The 17,739-nt window shown below is 55.3% G+C and overlaps 1 protein-coding gene across 2 annotated transcripts; it reads right to left on the bottom strand.

The window, feature by feature from the left end:
• Window positions 1–4,040: 4,040 nt before the first annotated feature.
• On the bottom strand, window positions 4,041–11,143 carry Jrk (Jrk helix-turn-helix protein). Of its 2 annotated transcripts, XM_029555011.1 has the most exons (3): window positions 11,049–11,090; window positions 10,176–10,320; window positions 4,041–9,652 (listed from the first exon to the last, which is right to left on the bottom strand). In XM_029555011.1, exon 3 carries the CDS (start codon window positions 9,233–9,235, stop codon window positions 7,562–7,564), a length of 1,674 nt encoding a protein of 557 aa, XP_029410871.1. In that variant the 5' UTR covers window positions 9,236–9,652; window positions 10,176–10,320; window positions 11,049–11,090; the 3' UTR covers window positions 4,041–7,561. The 2 variants fall into 2 exon arrangements, with proteins under 2 accessions (XP_029410871.1, XP_008849261.1); XM_008851039.3 differs by lacking the exon at window positions 10,176–10,320 and having other exon boundaries at window positions 11,049–11,143.
• Window positions 11,144–17,739: the final 6,596 nt, after the last annotated feature.

Here is a 17,739-nt window from a genome sequence, read left to right as displayed (position 1 = left end):
CTCTCCTGTGGGCTTTCTGGCATTATGCCTCCTCCCCTGGGAACATTCAGCCGTCCTCTTCTACCAGGTGAGTTCTCTGCCCATCCCCAGATGGTCCTCCTTTCTCCCTCTGGGGACCTAGGTGAGGGCAGGACAAGAGGACCACATGTAAGGTGCTCTGCGGCTCGGGGCTCCTCCTTCCACTGACCTGGTCTCCAAAGTGGGAGAACCTCTTTGTTCCGTGTGAGTTACTCTTCTGTTGCTGTTGTCACAACCAAGGCAACTTATGGAAGGGAAGAGTTTATTTGGCCTATGGTTCCAGAGGGGCAAGAGTCCATAATGGCGGGGAGGCGTGGCGGCAGAGGTGGCTGGAGCAGGAAGCTGAGCTCTCACATCTTCAAGCAGGTGCAGGAAACAGAGAACGAGTGAAAAGGAGGCAAGGCTATGAGCTCTCAGACCACCCCCTTGACATGCTTCCTCCAGCAAGGCTACGCCTCCTAAACATCCCATAACAGCTGTATTTGTTTATTTTTTGTTGCTGTATAAAACACTAAGACCAAGACAACTTACAGAAGGAAGAGTTTATTTGGCTTACAGTTCCAGAGAAGTAAGAGTCCATCATTGGGGGAGGTGTGATGGCAGAAGTGGCCAGATCAGAAAGCCGAGGTATCACATCTTCAAGTGCACAGGAAGCAGAGAGAGACTGGAAACCTGGCAAGGCTTAAGAAGTCTCAAATCCCTCCCCCAGTGATGAGCTTCCTCCAGCGAGGCAGCACCTCCTAACACCTCCCAAAACAGCGCCACCAACTGGGGACAAAATACAAAATACTTCAAATACTTGGAGCCTATGGGGGACATTCTCATTCAAACCATCACAGCCTGGACCTCAAATAAGGCCAAGAGGACTGTGGCTGGGGGCCTGTGGTCTGGCACAGGTTGGAGCATCCATAACAGGGCTGGTTCTACCCTAGGCATAGTCCAAGCTTTCAGTGTGGCTGATGGGTCCACCTCTAGGCAAAGGGTGGGAAGGGATGGGGTCTGAGCCAAGCTGGCTACTGGTTCTTGTTGATGGGTAACAATTGGGGTCCCAGGAAGCTTAGCTCATCCTGTTCCATCATCTACCCACAGAAGAGACATCCCTGCCTTGGCCAACTAAGTGGGGTGGGACAGGTAGGCAGCCAGGATCCAGGCAGAGGACCTGGACCCTCACAACACCAGGGCAGAGGCGGCATTGCCATCACCCCTAAGCACATGACAGTCTTGGGAGCCATTCCCCTCACATCACAGGCCCAGGCCCCCAGAAGGTGCTCAATAAAGGTTGAGGAAGGGAGCGCATGGAAGCAAGGCAGTTAAGAGACACCAAGTCTTCAAGAAGGGCTGTGACCCTTCCCTATGCTCAGGAGACAGGGAATGGGAGAGCCAGAGCAGCAATGGCAGGTAGGGCTGGAGGTAATGACCCCTGGAAGTTTCTGGAGCATGGTCCACAGAGGTGACTGCTAGACAGGAGTATGAGCTCGTGTGGGACTCCTAACCCAGGAAATCTTGAAGGGGTCTAGAGGGAACGGTGCCATCAGAGCAGGCTGCTCAGCGAGGGTTTCCATGTCAGATGGTAAAGTGGCAAATGGGTGGGCAATGAGTAACTGGGTGTGTGGACAGATGGGTAGGTAGAAGGAGCATAGACAGTTGGGTGAATGGAGAAATGATGGATGAGCAGACAGGTGGCAGATGGACTAGTGGACAAACAGATGAATGGATGGATGATGGATGACGGATGATTCATGGTAGATAATGCATGCATGCATAGATGGATGGATGGATGGATGGATGGATGGATGAACAGATGGATGATGGATGATTCATGAACAGATGATGGATGGTTGAATGGATGGATGGATGAACAGACAGATGATGTGTGCATGGATGGATGGATAGATGGATGAGTGGATGATAGAGGGATGATTCATGGATGATGGATGGGACAGGTAAATGATGGATAGATAGTTCATGGCTGATGGATGGATGGATGGATGGATGAGACAGGTGGCTGACAGATGGGTGAAGGATAAACAGATGGCTGGTCAGGCAGGTAGACTGACAGATGGATGAGTGGATGGACAGGCTAGTGGATGTGTGGCCCTGGGCCCCTGAACATGTGGTCCTTACTGTCAGCTGATACCTGCTTTCCTCTGAGCCATAGTAAACATGCAAGAGGTCAAGGCCTCTCTCCTCGTGTCGCCTTCTGGCTTGGGACCTAAGCCACAGGGGCTGTTCTCACGTACAACAGCTCCATGCCCTGCCTGTAGCAGGAACCCAATAAACGGAAGGAAAGAACAGGGAAGGAGCAGGCACCCTCTGATGGTGGAGCCATGAGCAGTTGCAAGTGCGGTCGGCCTCAGGGTTCCCCCATCGACTCTGTTCCCCTTCTGCCCCTTTTCACCCCTGTAACCCTCTCACTGCCGCAGGGCTCCCGTCCCCTACACGTCCGGTCCTCAGGCTAGACTCCAGGGTGCGCGCCTCCTGCTTGGGTCTGGCTGGCTAAGCCACATGCCAGAGGTACCATTTGCATCATCACATTCAGTCATGCAGCCGTTGCTGCCTATTTCCAAAACAGAGGTTCTGGTTTCATTGAACACCAGCCCCCACCTTCCAGGCCCCAGCAGCACCACTCCTCAGGCTGCCCTGGGGATTGTGCCTGTCTGAGATATCTCAAAGGGAGCCCTCAGGACGCGCTGTCTGGCTTGCTCCACTAACATGCACTTGCCCCAGGGTTCAGTGTCCAAATGGCCACGGCCCTCCTGCTGCAACGCCAACAGCAGCCCTGCCCGGGGCTGCTGGGAATGAGGTGAGGCCGCCTCAGAAGAGGTCTGGCAGATGGGGATGCTTTGTCAGGCCACTGAGCAGGGAGGTGAGGAACGCTGGAGGCTTGCAGAGGTCGGTGCAGGGTTAGACACTGGGCACAGTGACCAGCACAGCTATCCCTTAAAGAGCTTTCAAAGGACTCACAATGGCATTCCAATCCCATTTATCAAACAAGAAGCCAGGCCTGTCAGCCCACAGTGCCACTTAATGTCAGCAAATAAAACTCAATTAGTAAGAAAGGCTCAGAAGCCCTTGGTCTGAACAGTAGGTAGGGGTCCGGCTTCCCTGCCAGGAGAGAGGGTGCTTAGCAGAGTGTGACCTGGCACAAGTGGAGCCTGGCACAGGGCTGGCACACTATGTGGGGTCAGCCAGCCAGAGTGGAGCTGTGGGGCCCCTTTATCCATGAGTACTTATTAAGCACCCACTAGGGACAGGCTTAGGGCAGGCCAAGGCCAGGGCAGGAGTTCCCAGGAGGGGAGTCGGGTGGCTGACTGCTGACTGCACGACTTCAGGGTCTCTGGGATGCTCAGGTTTGTTTAACTGCTCCAAAAACAGAGATGGCTTTGTGTGCAGTCTTCAGCAAGCACAAACCTGTCCACCCTTGCAGACCTGAGGGAAGATGGCCCTGGGGTGCTCCTGCGGGTGACTAAGTTGCAGATGGGTCTTTCTTAACCGTCTCTAGGCACATGTGTGCGCATCAGCATCTCCACATGCACACACATGGCCCTGTTCAGAGGAGCCAGAGGACACTCTCACATCACAGCAGTGGGGCATCCCAATTGTTACTGGCTTCATGTCTCTGCAGAGATGGCTCAGGCAGGGAGGGGGGCCCCCTAGCGTCTGTCTTTACACCCCGCACTGCTTCCTTGTCCACTTGTGGCACCCAGGGGGGATGGCTCTTAAGGACCCTCCAACCTCACCAGGATCCCTCTACAGAAGGCCACAGACCAGAAACCCCAGGCTTCACTATGGGCAGCTCTCTGAAAAGCCATCTACAGGCATGTCTGTCCCAGTGATAGGCTAGGGGCACCAACAACACTGAGCAGCTGCTGGCTGAGTCAGGGCCCTCCAAGGCTCCTTGAGGGTTTGCACAAGGAGCACAGGTGTTGAGTCATAAGGGCTGAGCCCACAACAAATTTATCTCCCATGGAGATGCAGGTGGGGAGAGAGTTCAGTTAGCTGACGCTTCAACTCAGTTCCATAGTCAGAAAGGCTTTTATTTATTTCATGGTTCAGCTGCCGAAAGCAGTGTTGTCCTTCCTACCTCCCATCCCTGTGAGCTGTGGACAAAGCTCTCCAACTCTCAGGGGCTGCTCCCTATAGGTGGGTAAGCTCCTCTGCAGACTGGTGCCAGACTGGGAGCACAGAGGCATGGATGCTGGAGGTTGGGACTGTGACCTCAGGAATCCAAGGACATTAGGCAGCCAGGGTGCTGGGCACGAGGCTAGGTGCTTAGTAGGAGGGCAATCCTGGCCTAGGGGTCCTGCAGAAGGGTTACACCAAGCCCAGCTAGAGGGTTCAGCGTCCACATGAGCCTCAGGACCCTAGCACATCCCCCATGCCCCTCACTCAGGAACTGCCACAGCTTTCCAGCCTGAGAATGCTACCTCTAAGGGGCACCCACTATGGCCCACCACCCTCCCCTGGAGCCCAAGCCCCCCTCTGCTCTTCAGTGATGAGTAAGGGCTGATGAGAACTGAGAGTCAAATCTTTGGAACCACAAATGAGATTGGTGAGTAGACTCCTGGAAAACATCCAGGCTGCAGCAGCCTGTCACTGAACAGGGGGCCCAATACTCAGGCATTACGGGAAAACAAATCCTACATGAACTCTGTCCGATGATCGAGGACAGCATGACTTACTCATTTGGGGATGAAGGAGTGTGCTGGTGGTGGGGGCTGCGGCAGGCAGGAACACACAGGCAAAGGGCCACCCTGCAAATGAGCTTGAGCCAGAACCAAGGGTGGCCCACCCACCCACGGCTGCCACCTCAGTTGGCTCAGTGTCCTCTCACTAAAGCCAGGCTTAGAGGAAGATAACCCCACCTCCAAGTCCCACAGGCCTGGCCTCAGAGGCCTCCAGCTAAGATCAGCCCCAGTCTTACTGAGGTGACAGCAGTCATTACAGCCTCCATCCAGGCTCCTGTCCCAGGCCTGTCAGGGTTCCCTTTCTTCAGTTGGCTGTGTGAGATGCTATGGTCAGGCCCCGTGCACCCGGCCATGGAGGGCCTGAACTGCTTCCAGGTGAACTTGGACCTCCACGTGGGAAACTGACCAGGGTTAATGCAGCAAATTCCTTCCTCCTCCACCCATCTGTGTACCATCTATTCTCACTCACCATTAACCCACACACCTACTGAGGCCTCTGCTTCCTGACTGCTGCTCACCCCCAACGCCACCCACAGCACCAGGGCTGTGGCCTGTCTTTCCATGAGGTGGGAACAGTGCTTCTGCGGGGACAACAGACAGGGCTGTGACAGGAGCTTCTGTTCTCCCAAGCATCAAACACTGCTGGGATGGTCCACTCCAGGCCCAAGCTGGGACCCTTCTCCAGTAGCAGGGTGGTCTAGGCATGGAAGTCTCCAGCAGAGGGGCATCTGGCCTAGAAACGCCCACCTCATTGGCCAGTCTGTGGACACCTGCTCCTGTACCCATCCAATGGGACTGTGACACTGAAGTGCTCAAGACCCAGCTGCCAGTGGGGCAACTCAGCCTGGCTCACAGGTAGGAAGCAGAAGGAACCAGGCATGCACTCAGAAGGCTAAGGCAGGATTGTCAGTGCCAGGCCTCCCTGAGCTATGTGGTGTGGTGTGGGGGGGAAGGTACATACACAGAGGGCCCAGAGCAGTCTGCTTGGAGAGCTTGGGGCTTCTGGCCTCAGTGGCCACTGGGCAAGAGAAAAGGAGATGAGGTCCTGCCAGCACTGTCTCTCCATCTGGTCTCCTGAATGGGGAGATTGTGAGCTTGGGCTTCAGCGCTGGCCCTGAGGGAGACCAGATGTTCCCAGCAAGCAGGAGGCAGTGCAGCACAAGCTCTCCAGGCAGCTCCCGCCCTTCCCCAAGTCCACACCAAGAACCTCTAGCACAGACCCTGAGGAGCTGTCAGGGGTCGTGGACAGGAAGGCAGCACCTGTGGTCTTCACCCTGGTCCTCTCAAGAACTCTCCCCTGAGCTCACAGGGATGCAGCCAAATGAGGCGCCTGCTCCAGTTGTTGTGGAAGGAGGGGGTTCCCTGGGGCCAGACATCGGTCAGGAAGGTGGCAACACGGCCAGGGTCAGCCAGCACTAGCCCTAGGATGGGGTCTGTTGGGCACAAACCTTCTTAGGGAACCCAGGTGCACTGGCCAGGAGCTCCCCCAGCTCTGTCCCCATTGTCCCAGGAAGTAGCTCCCAACCTCTGACCCCCTGCAGCAGTTCAAGTAGCTGCAACAGTGACCCAACAGTCCACACTGTGAGCCAGAAACCACACATCACATGAGCATGCAGCCGTCACCCCAGACACACAAGGGAAGTGCTGTGAAAGCAGCGGAGCTCACAGCGTCAACATCTCTGAAGCCACCTGCTTCTATGATCACACATTCACAAGGGCAGGAAGATGGCACCAGACAGTGCTGTCTGCAATGACCATCCTTGCTTGGACACAGAACGCAGACCAAATGCTCCCCAAGCCCCGGCTCTCAGGGTTCCAGGGGGAAGGTCTCTTGGTGAAGCAGCTGGCAAACACTGAGATAAAAACTACGTGCCAATTCAACAGGACATGATCCTAGATGGTGAGGTCAGGGCAAAGCCAAGGTGGGAGAACATAGAAAAATACACCTATCTGGTGTGCATTTGAAAGAAAGAGCTGTCACTGAGTACACGGGGCCGGGAAGCACAGGCACAGCAGCCATGACGCTCCATGAGGTCTGGAATAGTCATGTCCCCCACAGTTGGCCTCCATAAACCAGCCCATGCAGACACATCTTCACAGGCACATCTTTCAAGCCACCTGCTAATCTGCCCAAGGGCAGTTGAGCTCAAGCCTCTAAGTGCTGCTCTGTGAGGGTGCAAACTTCAGACTACCTTCCGGTGCCTCCTCCAGGTTTGTTCACATAGGGCTGGAACTCAAGGTTTTGGGGAGCGTGGACCACTGGACACGTACTGGCTTTTAAGCCACTCACTGAAACTAAGGTGTCACTGTGGGACACGGGCTGAGGTGAGCCTGCTGCCCACAGGGCCGCTGCAGGGTCCTGCGGTTGAGCATGTGGGTTCGTGGCTGAAGTGGATGTGAGACAGGAAGCATGGTGTGTATGCAGCTACGGGGATGGGGGTGGGGTGGAACGGGAACACTGAGGTCAGGAACTAAGGCCAGCGTCCTCAGGACTGGGCTTGGGGTCCACCGGTCAGGCAGACTTGAGTCTCCCAAGGGCTAGAGGCACACCCCTCACGAAGTTCCTCTCCTTAAGAACAAACACACCTCAACCTGACCGCATGACTCTGTCAGTCAACACCAGAGGCAGAAATGGCTTCCTGGGTGTGGCTGCAGCTGGCGGAGGCTCCAGAATGCAGAGGGACAGGGTGCAGGTTTAGGGCCCTCTGTGTAACTGAGATGCCACCCTGACAAGAGCCATGCTCCCGGGGACTCGAGTCTGAGCATGCTCTCCAGCCCAGCAGGCAGTCTGCGCCCCACAACTGCATGAGCTGCAGAGTAGAGCTGCAGGTGTCAGTGGGTGCAGACAAGGACCTTCAGTTGTCACCCGCTGTGGATGAAGAGGGTAAGGCAGCATGGGTTGTGGCCACACACCCGCTAGGGCGATCCTGGAGGGCCTCAAGTTTGATCTCAGTCCTGAGAGCCATGTGGGGCCGCCTTAGCTGCTGCTGGCTCCTGAACACAGTGTGCAGTGCCCGCAGCTGCCCCACCTCCTGTGTGGTGAAGCACGGCTGCCGTTCCATAAAGCGCACGACAGCCTCAAAGGACGTGGCCGCCTGCTCCCAGGCTGCCTCCTCACCCTCGCCAGCACCTCTCTTTGCCTTTTCTGTATGCCCAGTGGCCTGGGCCAGGGCCACAGAACCACTGGCCTCATCCACCTCCTTCCCAGTCATACCCTGCTCCTCAGCCCTGCTACTCTGAAGCCTGCTGCTGGGACATAACGGCCCTTCCTTCACAAGCTCAAGGATGTGGGCGAAAGCCTTGTTGTGAGGCTTGGTGCTGCAGCATTCGGCCTCCTCCTCAGAGGAGGAGCCTTCGGGGACTGTGACCGTGGGCCACAGCTTCCGCCAGGCCCGCCTGAAGACCTGGCTGGGCACTGCGTTCCAGGCGCAAGCCACATTGACTATGGCATCGTTCACGTGCCGGGTGGGGAAGCCCTGGAGGGCCATAGGAGGGTTGATAAAGAGTCTCATGAAGGCTCTGCGAATGCCCTGCTCCGTGGGCTGCAGTAAGGAGGTCACGCTGGCAGGCAAGAAGATGGTGAAGACATTATCTGACACCAACTCGGACTCCTGCGGATGGGCCCGGGAGTGGTCCAGCAGGAGAATGGCCTTGCTGTCTTCCGGCAAGCCTATGGCTCTGAAGTGCTCTCTCACCGCAGGGACAAAGATGTGATGGAACCAGTCAGAGAAAATCTCCTTGTCCACCCAGGCATTACCCTGGGCCTTGTAAGCAATGGGCAGCTGCTGGATGCCTCTGAAGGCCCTGGGGCCACCACCCTTCCCAACAGCCAAGGGCTTGATTCTGTGGGAGCCTGTGGCATTGGCACACATCAGGACGGTCAGCCTATCTTTGCCCTGTTTGAGGCTGGGCACAGCCCCACCATCCGAGGCGGGATTTGGCAAGCACCTCCAGAAAAGGCCCGTCTCGTCAGCACTGTACACCTGCTCAGGAGACAGCCCATGCTCGGCTGCCAGGCTCCTGAAAAACCCACAGAACTGCTCGGCGGCTTGGTGATCAGCCACCTGCCTCTCGCTGGATGCATCTAACTTTTTAATGCCATGCCTGGCCTTGAAGCGCCAAAGCCACCCCCCAGAGAAGACACAGGGCTCGGTCAGCCGCATCTGTTCATAGAAGTCCTTGGCCTTCTCGATGAGCATGGGGCCGGATACAGGGATGCCCTCGGCACGTTTTACCAGGAACCACTCGTAGAGAACACGGTCCAGGTGCTCGAGCTTGGGGGTGTGCAGGGTCCGCCGCTGCTCCAGCGCCTGGCGGGAGTCTGAGCTGGCAAAGAACCTCAGCAGCTGGGCCTTGTGGGCCTTGATGTCATACAGGGTGGACATGCCCACGTTGTACTCCTGCATCAGCGCCTTCCTGCTCTCACCACGCTCCAGTCGCGTGCAGATGTCAATCTTCTCCTTGAGGGTCAGCACCACCCGCTTCCGTTTCTCCCCCTTGCCCTTTGTTGCAGCCTGTTTGGAGGCCATGGGGGAGGCCAAGCTGGGCTGGGCTGTGCTTGTCCTTCCTGGCCTATGTTCCTCCCTACACTACAGTCTCTTCCTCTCCTCTGTGCCTGCCCACTCTGCTGATCCCAGGCATACACCAAGTTCCTCCTTGGCTCTGCCCTCTGCCCACAGCAGCCTCTTCCCTTTGGTACTGGGGCCCCAGCACACTCAGGCCTCAGCTCCCAGCAATTCAGTCGGCTGCTGTTCCTCTGGAGGAAAGATGACAGGGTCGTGCTGTTCCAAACTGCAGGGCAGAGCTGGGCCCTGGAGCTTTCGCACAGATGCAGGTGGCCAAGCTCCCCTCAAAGTGTCCAGGTTTCAGACTAATGAAGATTTGATGGCCTGAGGTGAGGATATGTCTCCAGGGTCCACAGTGTTGCCACACACACACTTCAGGAACTGGAAAGCAGAGGGGAAAGGGAAATGTTACCAAGAGTGCAAGACGTGCCTAGATTCACCACAAAGTGTCACATGAAATAGTGCACCCAGCCCAGAGCCTGCCGTACATTCTGCCGTCCTGCCCTTGCTCCCTGACTTGGCTCTCAGCTATCTCTGCTCCTCTGGTGTGAGGGCCTGGAGACCATAGAGCCACCAGCACCAGCAACCTTCAGTCTCAGTCCAGAAAAGACAAAGGAGTCACAGTGCATTTCAGACAGCTCCTGCCCCCTCCTTCCTCCCAAAGCCTTGGTCCCCCAGGCCCCCCAATTCCATTTAGAGTGAGGGTGGTATGCACGCTGCCTGCATACATGGTGCAGTGTACTACATGCACCTCACGGTGGAACAGAGGGAAATCAAGGCTACAATCTCTCCCGCAAGGGGATTTTTAATATGAAACCCAAGAGCTGTGGAATCCCACAACTGAGGGTCAGACAAGCTTCCACGAGGCGTCTTGGCTCACAATGGATGTTTCTTGGTGCCTGACCTGCAAATGTGTGTTACAGGGTAGTAGGAGGTGGCTGCAAACACTTCCTTCAGAAATGAAATTCTCCAAAACCAGGTGTGATGGCTCAGGCAGACAGCCTGGGCTACACAGGACCTGCCAGGCCAGTCTGGGCTACAGACTCTGTCTGTATGAAAGAAAAAGAAACGGAATCTATCACTCGTAGTCTAAATGCCACAGCACAAATCCAGGTGGTTTCTAATCTTGGGACTTCAAACAGGGCCAACCCAAAGCCACACCAACAAGGACTTAAAGCAGTACTTTCCTGGGGGAAGAGGCGGTGGACGTGCTCTGGGGCCAGAGCTGGGCAGAGGGCAGATTTCTTGGGAAAGTCCTGAGGAGTTTGGAGGAAGGTTTAAGAAGCTTTCACCCCAGGGCTGGATGACACTCGCACATTCGAGGACTCAACACAGAAATGAGCCGGGCTGGAGCGTCCTGGGGGGAGGACGCTTGTTCTTTTAAAGAGGCAGAAGTCGCCTTTAATCCCACCACTGGGGAGGCAGAGGCAGGCGGATCGCTCGCTGTGAGTTCAAGGCCAGCCTGGTCTACATAGTGAGTTCCAAGACAGCTGGGGCTACCGGGAGACCCTGTCTCAAAAGACCAAACAGAAAAAAAGAGGCGGAAGCATCCGGGACCCCGGGGGAGGCGCCGCGGCGAGGGGGGTCCGCCGGGGAAGTGAGTACGCCGGAGGGGGGGTGAGGAGGGGGTGCGCCGGGGAGGGGTCCGCCGGTCCTGCTCGCGCCCAGGCGGGATCTCCAGGGAGGGCGTGGCGCACACTGGGCGCTCGGAGGGCAGGCCGGTCCCGGGTCTGTTTGCAGCCGCGGTCCTGCCCCGCCCCGGCCCGGCCCCACTCACCTGCGGACCCCGAGAAGCCGCCACTGGCCGGAAATGCCGGCCGAGCCGCTCTCCGCCGGTCCGCTGACCGCTGCCTTCCCTGCGCCACTTCCGGGACGCTCTAGGCCGGCGGGAGGCTTCGGTCTCGGTGGTGCCTGGCTCCCACACCGCGACTGAGCCAGAGGCCCAGACTGGCGGGCTGGATACAGCGCCTCCTAGCGGTGGGAGGCTCCTGGCGCAGGGGGCGCAAGGGGCACAGGGAGCGCAGGGAGCGCAGGGCTTCCCAAGGTCCACTACTTGCCAAGGGCCCCAGTGCCTAATCTAAAAAATAGCTTATTTATTATTTTTATTTTCTGTTGTATGACCACGGAAGTCAGGAAAGGGTGTTGGATCTCCTGGAACTGGACTTACTGATGGTTGTCAGCCATGTGGGAGCTGAGAACTGAACCAGATCCTCTGCAAGAGCGGCCAGTGCTTTTACCCGCGGAGCCATCTCTCCAGCCCCAATGTGTATATTTTTTTTAAAAAAATATTTTTTATTTTATTGTTTTTATTTTATGTGTATGAGAGTATTGCCTCCATGTACGTAAGTGCACCCCTGCCATGCAATGCCCATGGAGGTCAGAAGAGGATGTTGGCTCTCCTGGAACTAGAGTTACAGACTGTTAATAGCTACCAAGTGGGTGCTGGGAACTGACCCTGGTCCTCTGCAAGAGCAGCCAGTGCCCTTAATTGCAAGCCTGCACCCCAGCACCAAGAGTGCCTAATTTAGCCAGTTTTAATGATGAGATTAGCAACGCGGTGCAGCATGGAGGCTCTGGAGGACCCTGAGATGAGGTGAATGCATGTGTCATGTGGAACGCATCTGAATCTTTGGAGACTGGAGGATTGGTGCTGTGGTGAGCTGTGTGGTGACCCCAAGTGTGCCTCAGTCCTAACCCCATGTGCTGGATAGTGTCAACTTGACAAACCTGGGTTGAGGGAGCTCAATTGGGGAATTGCCTCCATTGGACTAGCCGGTGGACATGTGTGTGGGGACATCTTGATTGTTGAGTGCTGTGGGAGGGCCCAGCCCACCCTGGGCAGGTGGGCCTGTGTTGCATAAGAAAGCAGGCTGAGCAGGGGCCAGGGGAGCAAGCCAGTAAGCAGTGTTCCTCCATGGCCTGTGCTTCAGCTCCTGCCCCCAGGTTCCTGCCCTGAGTTCCTACCTTGGGCTCCCTGATGAACTGTGACCTGGGAGATGTAAGCGGAATAAGCCCTTTCCTCCACAAGTTGGTCTTGGTCAGAATGTTTTGTCATAGCAATGGAGAAACAAACTAGGATACACCATGACCTACATGCACTGGCACAGCAAAAGGGACTTGCCAGATGTGACCAAGTGAAAGTCCTTAAAATGGGAAGCTCATTTCAATTGCCTGAGTGACCCAGAGTGATCACAACGACCTTTTGTAAAAGGATCAAGTGTGGGCGGGGGGGGGGTGCAGTGGCATGCGTGCAACCCTGGAAGGCAGAGGCAGGTGGATCTCTGAGAAATTGAGACTAGCGTCCTCTACATAGTGAGTTCCAGACCAGCTGGGACTTCAGGGAGACACAGTCTCAAAAAACTTTAAAAAAGAATCAAGTGTGAGAAGAGGGGGCGACAGGGAAGCTGTGCCCTGGACAGAGCAGGGTCCAGCCAAGAAGTGCAGGTGGCTTACAGGAGCTGCTAACGCCAGGGAACGCAGCCACGCTGACACCTTGATCTCAGCTCCCTAAAGCTCAGATCGGTCCTCTGGCCTACAGAAGTGTGAGATAATAGATCTGTGATGTTTCAGACCTCCACACTGACCACTGCAGCCACCTCACCAGCCAGACTTTCCATTTCTACTTAGCTGGAGTGGCCTTGGAGAGGGGTCAGTCTGGGTAAATGACTCTTCTACCCATGGTCTGGCTTACTATGACCATCTCCCTCCAGAAATTTGTTATTGGAAACTTGCCCCTCCTTAATTCACACCCCTCCCTTGACTCCCAGACCACCTATGGCTGGTTCTCTCACCCTCCCTTACTGGATCCTAGACTACTTTGCTCTATATAGGCACACTTCCTGGGGAATCTCCAGTACCAGAGCTCTCACACCAGGGAAGGCTGGTCTCCTTCCAGGGGCCCTCCCCTGACATCCACACTACTGTCTCCTGTCACAGCCATCCACACACAAAAAACCACAGCATGACCAAGATTGAGCTCTGGAGCCTGTTGACCACTGAAGGTCACCCTGAACTCTCCCTCACACCCCACATCCAATTAATCACTTGATTGGTCCTGCCCACAGAATCAGTCCCTTGGACTTTCTCCTTGTCCTCCAGCTGCCTGACCCCTGGTCTAAGCCCTGGCCATTTGTCATCTCCTGCCTGGTCTCTTGGCTTCTGCCCTCACCTCTGTCAGCTGTTACTGCTGCACTGTGAACCATCCCAAAACTGACTTGGAACGGCCACCATCCTGCAGCACATGACTCTGTGGGTTAGGAGGTTGCATGTTGGAATTACATTTGTGTACTACTGGAGGAAACTGAGTCACATAAGATACTCAGCACATCGTGTGAATGGAACCAGGACCCTTGGAAGTGCCCCCAAGGAAGTTTTCTGGACTCTCCTAGGATGGGTGGCCCTATCCCTGTGTGGCTCTCTCCTGCCGCCTTGTGGACCTGGGATCACATACTCCTCCCGGGGCTCGCTGACAGAAGGGCTTGCATGATTCTAGGACTTGTCTCAAGGCCAGAGTTCCCTCTGGCAGTGGGGAGGGGGTCAGAAAGAGAGGAAGACCAGTGCCCCTTGGATGAGAAACTCAAAGCTCCCCTCTGCAGGCCCCACCCCTAATCCACAGAGTTAAGCCCTTGAGCCCAGACGTGGACCACTGCAGCCACCTCACCAGCCAGACTTGCCATCTCTACTTAGCTGGAGTGGCCTTGGAGAGGGGTCAGTCTGGGTAAATGACTCTTCTACACATGGTCTGGCTTACTATGACCATCTCCCAAATGTGGGAAATGGGAAGGAAATGTATGGTCTTTTCTAGCATAGGGTTAAGTAAGACAAGACTTCATTTTAAAAATTGTGAAGAAGCCACTTGGCAGAAATTCAAATTCCTCCTGGGTCAGCACTTCATGAGGTCAAAATAGGTGTTCAAGGTTGTGCCAGATGCTAAAAACTGCATTCTGCTTATTGATTGCTTTAAGTCAGCCAATCCAGTAGGAGTGTGGGCTGAGCTCTGAATACTCATTGAGGTGCAGGACCCCTTTACTAAAGGAATAAAAGCCAGGCGGCAACCCTGCAGTGTGTGCGTACCTGCTCTGTTTAACATGGCTACACACCCTTTCACAGAAGTAAAACTTTCTGCCTTGCTGAAATACTTTGGATTTCGTGTCATCTTCTGGAAACCCCAGACCTATTTCTTACACGAGCCCCTTGACCATCTCCACAAGGCTTTCCCCTCTACCTGCAGCCCTTGCCTGGAGGGGACCTGAACCCCAGGGGTGCCCCTTACTCAGGTGCAGAAATCAATCACCAGCCTGTGCCTTCTCCCCACATGGTCTCAGGTTTCCTTGGCTCACTGACTTGTCTCTAGGACGGTGGAGTGGGAGCAAAGGGCAGGAAAAGACAGACACATCAGTGACAGACACGTGCAGAAGGGTCATGGGGGTTAGAGCTGGGGCATGTCCTGAGATGTAGCAGGGTCTGTGGGGCTGCAGGTCACCCAGCCTACTGCCCAAGGGGCACTCTAGGGACCCATCCCCAAACACTCACATTTGCAAATATGTTCACACTCACAAGGCACAGGTTTCCACCCCGTCACACCAACATATCACACACAGAGCTCATAAGATGTGACTTTAACTTCCAGGATCCAATATGGGAACCTGAGTGAGAGAGGACACCCAGATCCCCAGCAGCCTGGCTGTACATAGGTCACATCCTGACCCACAGGGGCATGTTTCCACAGGAGATGTGGGGCATAAACAGAAGTCAGTTGCGGCTTTCTAACTTTGTAACATGCTGTCTTTACTTTTAAAAAGTTACTTCTGTGTGAAATTACAAATTCACCCAACTATGATGTGCATCCAAGCAGGGGATCATGTGGTGGCCCAACCTGGGAGGACTCAGGGATCCAGTGGTTTGAGAGTCCAAACCCAGGGTATGGTGGCTCCTTCACTATGTGACCAGGCGGGCTCTCTGGGGAGTGTGGTGGGCTGCAATGGGGAGATGGAAGACACGGAAAAACAGGAAAAACTGGAGTCTCAGGAAGTGGACCGAGATTAAGGGTGAGTCATGTCAAGAGCACACCCAGACCACGTCCACTCACAAAGGGACTTGGAGGAAGGGCGCCTTTTGTGACAGACCTTCCCAGGAAGCAATTTCTAAGCTTAGCTCCGACTCAGAGGTTGGTCTCTGTGCATATCCAGAGCATGAACGGCAACCAGCAGGGATCAGCCTGGCAGGTTCAGAGCTTAGAGCAGAACAAGATCAGAGCTCGTAGTGCAACCAGGATCTGGCTCAGTGTATGATCAGGATCAGGACTCAGTATATGATCAGGGTTAGGGGTCACAGTGAGACCAGGATCAAGACTCAAGACAGGATCAGGTCTCACCATGGAATCAGGCTCAGGTTCATTATGTGACCAGGACCAGAGCTCAGTGTGTGAGCAGACTCAAAACTCAGAGTGTGACAAGGGTCAGGGCTCAGCATGTGATCAGAATTAGGCTCATGTGTGAGCAGGGTTAGAGAACCAGGGTCAGAGTTCAGACTAGCCAGAGTGAGTATTCAGTGTTGGGTTGAGGTCACGGCTGGGCCTGTGGTCATGGGTGTGGCTGTTGAAGTCATAGTCATGGTCTTTGATATTTGAACTGAGGCCACTGAGCCACCTTTTGACTAAAGCACCCACCCTAGGTACCACTGGCATTTGGGGCCAGTGATTCAGCAAGGGGATGGCACTGCAGGGTGTTGAGCAGATCTTGGCCCGGGCCTACTATACCTGGCAAGACCCTGCCCCACTGTGTTGAGACGACCAAAACTCTAGGCATTGATTGTGGGGTGGAGGACTCGCTCCGTTTGAGAACTACTGCTTTAGAGCATTCATTTCAGATCAAACTTGATCAGCAAATATTTACACACCTGTAAATATTTGGAGAATGAATGTTCTAGCTGGTGCTGGGTGCTGGTGCCTCCAGTGCTGAGACAGATAAGCAAGGCCTGCTCAGGGGCAGCAGTTCGGGTGGGTGGGGACAGGCAGGCAGCCACACACGGACAGAGCCGAGCTTCGGGCACCTCTGAGGGCAGCACCCACCGCACGGGCTGGCAACCTCTGGCCGGAGGGGATGTTCCAGGAGGAAGTTTCAGTTGGGCAGGGAGCAGGAAGGTATCCCAGGGAGGGCCCCCTCATCCTGTGTGACCTTGAGCAAGATCCTGCCTCTCTCTGACCCCAGGCTCTTCACTACTAAAGGAGAATTTCCAGGGAAAAGAAATCAGCCCAGGAGTGCTAGGAGAGATCACAGAGGGCCTGGGGTTGCCAGGTAGAGTCCACAGGCCAGAGCCGTCTGGCTACAAGTTACCCTGACCCCCGTCAGCTAAGTCATCTCAATCCAGGACTTGGGTACCTCCTAGGAGCTGCTGTGCCCAGGCCCAGGGCATATGGGCTTCTGGACTTCCTAGACTGTCCAGGTATGCTCAGGCTGATTCCCTGAGGCCAGAGGGGAACATTCAACACCCTCTCAGTCCTCCAATGCCAGGCTGTTTTCAGGGAACCTTGAGCGTGGAATAGGAGTGGTCAGGGGTCCCTCTTCAAGGACAAGAAAACATCAGGGAGCACTGTTCCCAGTGCTGGGCAGTGGGCAGTAGCCGTGACCAGCGTTTTTATGTGCCACCATCTGACCACAACACCTATGCTCAGCAGCTGGGAGAGCCTGGCAGAGGGACAGTGAATGCAGCTGGGTCTAAATACCAGGTAACAAATACCACTAATCACCCCAGAGTCACCAGCAGTAGGAAGCTATGGATCCCTGGGCCTGAGGGACAAATGGAAAGTGTGACAAGAGCTGGCTGGGGAAGTCTGACCCACAAGGACCTGTGGCCTCTGCTAAAGAGAGGCAGCCATTGCCACATAGCCCAACAGTGAGGGTGGCAGAGGGAGAGGTGGCTTGACCTCTGCCCAGAGTAGTGTGAAGAGTGGGTCTGAGGACAGCAGGGCCATCCACCTGGTACCCAGGCACCCTGCTCCGTCTTCCCTGGGAACATTTCTGGAAGCTGTGTTTCCTGACTCCCTTGCAGCTCGAGTTCCAAGTTGGAAGGATTAAACAAGATCCTGAGGATAAACCCTTCAGCCCAGGGCCTGGAACACTCTGAGTTCTCTAGAACCTGAGCTTACAGCTATGGGGGCTCCCCACTGGCCCTCAAATCCCCTACCCTGGGCCAAGGCAGCCCCAGGAGAGCCCAAGTAAGGGCTCTTGTCTCCTAGCAGTCAGTCATTGCCATTTGCAATGCTATTCTGGCTGGTGCCCTTCAACCAAAACCTGTATTCCCAGGAGGTGTGGGTCCTGGGAGGGCAGCACAGCTTTGGAACAGAGCACAGGGGCCCCAAGGATGTGCCCTTGTCCTCTGCCAGGGAGAGGATGGCCTCAAGAAAGTGGTGTTCCCAAACTGGCTTCACTCTCTGAGAAGAGCAGACACAGTGTGGGCACGTTAGGACT

This window comes from Nannospalax galili, unplaced genomic scaffold (assembly GCF_000622305.1).
Source record: "Nannospalax galili isolate Female #2095 unplaced genomic scaffold, S.galili_v1.0 scaffold525, whole genome shotgun sequence".
Taxonomy (NCBI): Eukaryota; Metazoa; Chordata; class Mammalia; order Rodentia; family Spalacidae; genus Nannospalax; species Nannospalax galili.
Note: the sequence above shows the minus strand (reverse complement) of the source record. Positions and strands in the feature narration are given on the sequence as shown.

Coding starts and splice junctions, on each gene's coding strand:
- Jrk (XM_008851039.3), bottom strand. CDS start 9,235: ATGGCCTCCAAACAGGCTGCAACAAAGGGCAAGGGGGAGAAACGGAAG.